This window comes from Anopheles moucheti, chromosome 3 (genome assembly GCF_943734755.1).
Source record: "Anopheles moucheti chromosome 3, idAnoMoucSN_F20_07, whole genome shotgun sequence".
Taxonomy (NCBI): Eukaryota; Metazoa; Arthropoda; class Insecta; order Diptera; family Culicidae; genus Anopheles; species Anopheles moucheti.
This window is the reverse complement of record NC_069141.1, coordinates 54,705,823-54,711,822: the sequence shown is the minus strand read 5'-3', so window position 1 is coordinate 54,711,822 and position 6,000 is coordinate 54,705,823. Positions and strand designations below refer to the sequence as shown.

The window sequence follows — 6,000 nt, the reverse complement described above, 5'->3', positions numbered from 1 at the left end:
TCAGTGGGGTACCAACAATGAATGGGGGGAACAGGTGCAGTTGGGCACCTGGCCAAAAAACCCAGTCTTGTTGGAAGCGCTCCCCGGTACGGTTGAATTATGATGATGCGGATTCGGATTCGGTGCGTGAAATAATGTTTCACAATCAAATGTGGATAATGACGGAATGACGGAAATTTAGGATGTGCTTCAACCGGGCGTAGATCAGTTCGTTTTTTGTTGTTTCCGGTGTGACAGTGATCATAGTGGCGTGAATGTTTTTTGTAACTTTGGAGGATTAATTTTAAGTGTAAATAATGTGTTGTAATACATCCATGAACAAACACATGGACGATGAGTTGTGAGTGTTTGCTGCTCGTTAGCGGATCTTTTGACGTTTAGAGCGCATCTCTCGAAGTGATTGCCAGGTGACAGATAGCTAGAGAGTGTTGTGTTGTTTGTGCAGTGTAGTAGCGAAAATACCGCCACCAAACGCCAGCAAAGGTGACCTTCTAATTAGATTCGTGTCCAGCGCGGCCAGTGAGACAGAGCCGTTTGAAGTTAAAGTGATACGGTAAATCCTTCAGCCCGTTTGAAGTGTGCCGAAAGGAAATGGATAAGTGTAAACAAACGTGAGAATAGGCACGCGTACCGAGCGTTCCGCAGGCTGATGCTCACTTTATCGCCGTGTTGGTCGTGTTTGTTTTGAAAGAGGATTGTGTACCAGGCCGTGCTTGCTTTTGACGCTCATCGACTGGAGCATCATCGATTGGAATAGCCCATACCCGTGCATCGAACAGCGGGTGGAGTAAGGTCCTAGTGTTTCTTGTTCCGACGCGTAAGTTGCAGCGGACCCAGCGGTGATTGAGCGAAGAAAAGATTGCAAATGACGCACGCCATTGCTCAATCCAACGCGAACGGGCACGATTAGCAGAGGATGTAGAGTGTTGGTGTAGAGTTGGCTGGCTATGCGAATGCAAACTAAAGTCGATCGCTGCAAACGATCAGAAACAAGGCAAGATATTGCCGCGTGTCGAATGCTGTGCTGCTCATCGGATTGATGAGGAAGGCAAACAGAAATAATGAAGTGCAATTTTCGTTACCTGACGCTACTGGTTGGCGGGCTGATGATGTTCAGCTTGGTGGCAGTACCGACCGAAGGATATAGCAGTGATCCGCATCTGTTCGAGAATAGAGGTAATTTTTTTTGCATCCACTTCCGTTCCGTGAGCAGGAACTGTTTTTCTCACTTTTCTTCTCGGTTTTTTTTTTAGGTAAAAAATGTTCTTCGCCCGTTTCTGGCGTGGTATCCGGAACCACCCGGAATGGGTGATACTTTTCCTTTTCGCCGGCTCTCTAACGTGTCGCTTCGATTTTTCTACCCAATCATTCCGTTTCGCTACCGAACTGTGTGATGTTTTCTCGTGCAAAAACCCTGCACATGGACGAGGGAATGCAATTTTACGGTCACTTCCTTCCGAGATGGTAATGTTGGGCCCGTTTTTTTGCCGCCCGTTTAGGGATGCTCGATCGGATGCATGCATGCGATGCAGCAATCGTTGCATTACATCGCGCCAAGTAGCGCCAAAGTGGTCGTCCACGTTCGGGGGGACAACCCAAACACCACGGTTGTTTTGTTTTGCCGGAACCTCCAAACCCTGCGCGAACGAACGACTGATTGATTGACAAAGATAATTGAAATGCTTGAGCGAACGCGCCGTGAGACCTTAAGGGGTGAAAAGCACTCACAAAAAGGTACATTATTCGGGCGCTAGTTTCGTGAAAGTCAACGCCAGTGACTAACGACTTTTTTTTTTCTTCTAACGCCGTGCACAATAGTGCTGGCACTGCTGGCATGTGGCCGCTTCTTCTTGCAGAAGCATCCTTCTGCCGGCAAATAAACGGATGACAGTCCGGTCCGGTTCGCGTAAGGAAAACCGTGCCTGGCTGGTGCGCCAGTAAGGAACGGGAAGAAGAAGGTAAACCGGAGATAGGATAGAAGAACGCCGGTGAGCCGGTATCCGTGGACGGAGCGCCGAAGCAAAACAACTTAATTACGCTTGCAAAACAACAACTTAATTGAATTAAGCGTTGTCCAGTGCGCGAGCCATAGTTTGCCGCGTCATGGTTGTCCTGTTGATGCAGCTGCTACTGCTGCTGCTACTGGATGCAGCTAAGTACAAACCAGGCCAGCAGCAGCTGCACCACTACGACAGAAAATGAGTTTTGATGCTTTGTTTTTCATACTCCTGTTCTGCCCCTATCTTCTATTAACGAATGGAAGTTTGTTTCCTTCGCAAATTGGGCACCTTTTGGGCTGCAGAAGTAACTGTGACCAATTGGGCACGAATAAACGGCGGCGAAACAAATGGAGCGTAATATCTTCGGATGCAGCAGCGACGTTAGGGACTAATTGGGTAAATGGTTACTGACGGGAATATTGGGACGCAATTTTTTGCAATTAAATCTGGTCGCACAGTGTTTGAAGATTTGGTATTGGGTGCCGCGAAATGGTAATTATCCTTTGTTTGGGGTTGAAGAATTATGGAGGAATTATTTTCGGACGTAATTCATAGCATTTGTGAATGTTATTTATTTTATTTCCCAGCGCTAAATTCACTATTCCCAATGCTATTCTGGTAACGTCTCACGTCTTCGGCTTATGATGGATCTTCAGCGCTAAGTCATTTGAAGCATAAGTCTAAGTATCTCTAAAGACTTTGGAATAAGTGAAAATTAATGTGAACACCTGGAAATTTATGGATTTTTAAAGATTTATTAACGACTGTGTCTAAATGACATGTTTATTTTCAAATCTTGGACCGTAAGAGATAATTGTGTGTTTGGAGTTGTGAGTGCGACTAACCTTTATTTTAGATTAATACTATTAATTCATATGCTTACTTTTACTCTTCTCTAATATATATGTTGAATAGACCGATTCACCTAAAATATTCCACTTTTGCAATGATTTTTATTCAAAAATTTATAAAACAATTCCAAAGTTGTTTAGACTTTCAATTAGACAGCGCGCTGTCAGTCCTCGAACAAGACCGGACCATACGACAAGAACAAACAGGTGTAATCATATTAGGTGGCCTGAAATTTTAAAAAGTTTGTTCACAATATGGTTTTATATCATACAAAAATTTAAAAAAAACGTATTTAAGGACATTTTTGATTATTTGACAATATTTTGTTTTATTATTTTAGAATGAAAATGATGAATCATGCGTGTATGTCCATCCATTTGTGCAGTATTTGATTCAAATACATAATTATACATTAAAAATATTATGTTTTACTGTATTATCATGTTTTCCTACGGGACAAACTTGTTCTTTTCATTTGTAGAACGTCACGGGCGTGGAAACAATTTGCACTTTGGTAACTTAATTCTCCGGAAGTACGAGGTTTCAAGATATCAGTTTTTACCTTTCTTGATGTACAAGCATCCTCTTTGATACAAACATACTGAGAGTATCGATATCTAAGAAATAAAAATATATTTTAACCGGTTTTCGTCCACTGTGGTCTGTTTGATAGAGTGACAGTTCGGTACGACTGTTGAAAGTGCACCTCTCGAACAGTGTCGTGTTTGTCGTGCTTGTTTGGCTCTTTGCAGCGCGCTGCCTTAGTAAGAATTAGGCTAACGCAATTCAAATTAATGAAGTCGGAATGAGGCTATTACAATTGACAAAATTTGCATCTTGAATCTTCGTAATAATCATAATCATAATCTTCATAGTAATTTATTCTACTTGGAGACACATATGGATTCATTAATCTCAATCGGATTGAATTAACACTATGAATGTTGCAATGATACTAATGATAAACCCGATTGGAGTTGCTAAAGTTAAAACATACAAATCTGTCAAAATCGACTTAAAATATTGCTAAATATTTAATCACGTTTTGTTTGAAAAAAAAAAAGGTTAGTGTATATTTGTTGATTTATAAAAGAAAAACTTCCAGCCATACTTTTCATCGAATTTTTATATGTCGCCATTTGTGTGCTCGAGGTAGTATGACAAATTTCAAAGGTAACACCTTTAGGCATAACAGATTGCCCCAACTTTTCATAGGCCTGCCGGCCAAACAGGGCATTAGTCATTCGGTTTGTTTTGGTTAAGAAGTAAACTTAGGGGTTTGAGCGTCCTTCCCACCTTCGATTGTCTTTCACCCGCTGAAGTAGAACTTATAGATGACAACATCCGGGGACAAAATATACGGAGCTGAAGGGTACTGTGCAGTCGTAACGGGACGCATTTTTTTTTATGTTTTCCTACACGAGATACCAAATTACCGTACCCACCAAAAGCCCCCCTGAAAATCGAAGGAAACATCACGAAACGGCATGCGACCGGGAAAACTTCGAATTCCAAATACCAAAAGAATCGAACCGGTTCTATCCCCCGGGAACCATTAGATCAGTTACCGCGCGACGCAAAAGAAGAAAAAAGAAAACCCCCGTACCGACGGATGAGCCGTATAAAAATGAGTTTCGTTACAGCGCACCATAAATAAGCGACATAAATGTGCACACAAAAAGGTTGTCGAATAAAAATGGGCCGGATGGTTTTTCCGGGGGTTCGGAATTTGCTTACCGTAGCTGAACGGGCTGAGCATGGGAAATGGGTAAGAAATATGTTTTTCTTCCAAATTTCCCATCCTCCTGCTCCCAAACACACACACACACAAATACCGGCCGTTATCGGGCGTACAAACGGTATCGGTTTGCAAATGAATCAATGGTAGGGAAAATAGATTTCAGGACTTCTTGTCTGCCTCTGCGATACCTAGGAAAGGTTGGTTTGTCCCTTCTCTCTCTCCCTTTATCTGTCACAGTCTATCTAATAGAAACAAAAAAAAGGAAGACCGGTAATGGATTGCGTTCGTGCGCAAATGGCGACACATTTCCACCCGGCGCCCAAAACCCACCCCGGATGGTGAAAAGGTGAAAAGGTCGCGAATCGGCCGCACGGGCCGATCGGAAGATCGAGTTTTCGGTGGTGTGTCCCGTGAGAATTTGGAGATGGTGCTTCTTAAATCAAAAGTTTCCTCCTGGCGATCGATTCGGTACCGGTCCGGTTCCGGTTCACGGTGCCAGAGCCGTGTTTGCCAACCGAAATAATGTGTCTAGGGCAGCGTATTAGTTGGCGTGGCGTGCTCGATGCTACCGTCGAGATTCGCATCATCCTCTAATTTCATTTTCAGCAACGAGTCGGTACGGGTGATATATTGAATATATGCAAATATGGACGGCCCGCCCTGTGTGCCCTGCCTGTCCCGTAATGTCACTGGAATGGAGCACTGAGTGGCCTATAGCCGATCACGAGCCTTGATTACTGGCCGGGTCGTTTTGGTGGACGGTTACGATTAATCCACACACTCTCATACACGCGTACATGAACGCGCGAATGGCCAAATGGTTACCGGGGGCCGTAACAACTGGCCATTCGGTTACGGCCGGTGATGTGCTTCCGTGCAGCCGACTGGAACGAATGGAATTGTTTGTGCTGTTTGTGGCCTACAATCACGGGATGGGCCCGGGAAGTAGCCGGTGGTCCACCGTAGCCGCCCGATGCTGCGACATTTGCGGTGATCTATTTGCACCCGTTTTGGGGGTGGCAAATGTGGACGACGGTCGTGACACATTACCGGACGCGAAACCCGGCAATGGATCGGAGTCGGAGTTTGAAAATGAGCGTTATAGATGCTGGCATGCTTAACTGCCAATGATTGGAAATTAATCGTTTGCTCGTTGATGTAGCGGAATTCATTGCCGATTCTACTGCGGGGGACCTCTGGCCGGGTTTTGGGCTGACGTTTTGGTTGTGCGGTACTTTTCGTACCGTTTTTGGGGGGTGGAATTCAATTATTTGACTGAAGCAGACGCGTAGGCTCCGGTATGAACATGGTTCGGTGTGTTGGCTACTGCTTGGGACCAGGGGACACTGTTGTTTGAAGGACGCAGTTGTGATTGCGAAAGATAAGAGCTGGCGTTACGGGCGCACT

At 44.4% G+C, this 6,000-nt stretch overlaps 1 protein-coding gene across 1 annotated transcript in view; it reads left to right on the top strand.

Moving 5' to 3' along the window:
- Positions 1-1,061: 1,061 nt before the first annotated feature.
- LOC128303533 (uncharacterized) overlaps positions 1,062-6,000 on the top strand; it is a 31,010-nt gene continuing 26,071 nt past the window's right edge. The window contains exon 1 of the mRNA XM_053040516.1: positions 1,062-1,176. Within this exon, the coding sequence (XP_052896476.1) occupies positions 1,062-1,176 (115 nt within the window). The remainder of the gene's footprint in view (positions 1,177-6,000) is intronic.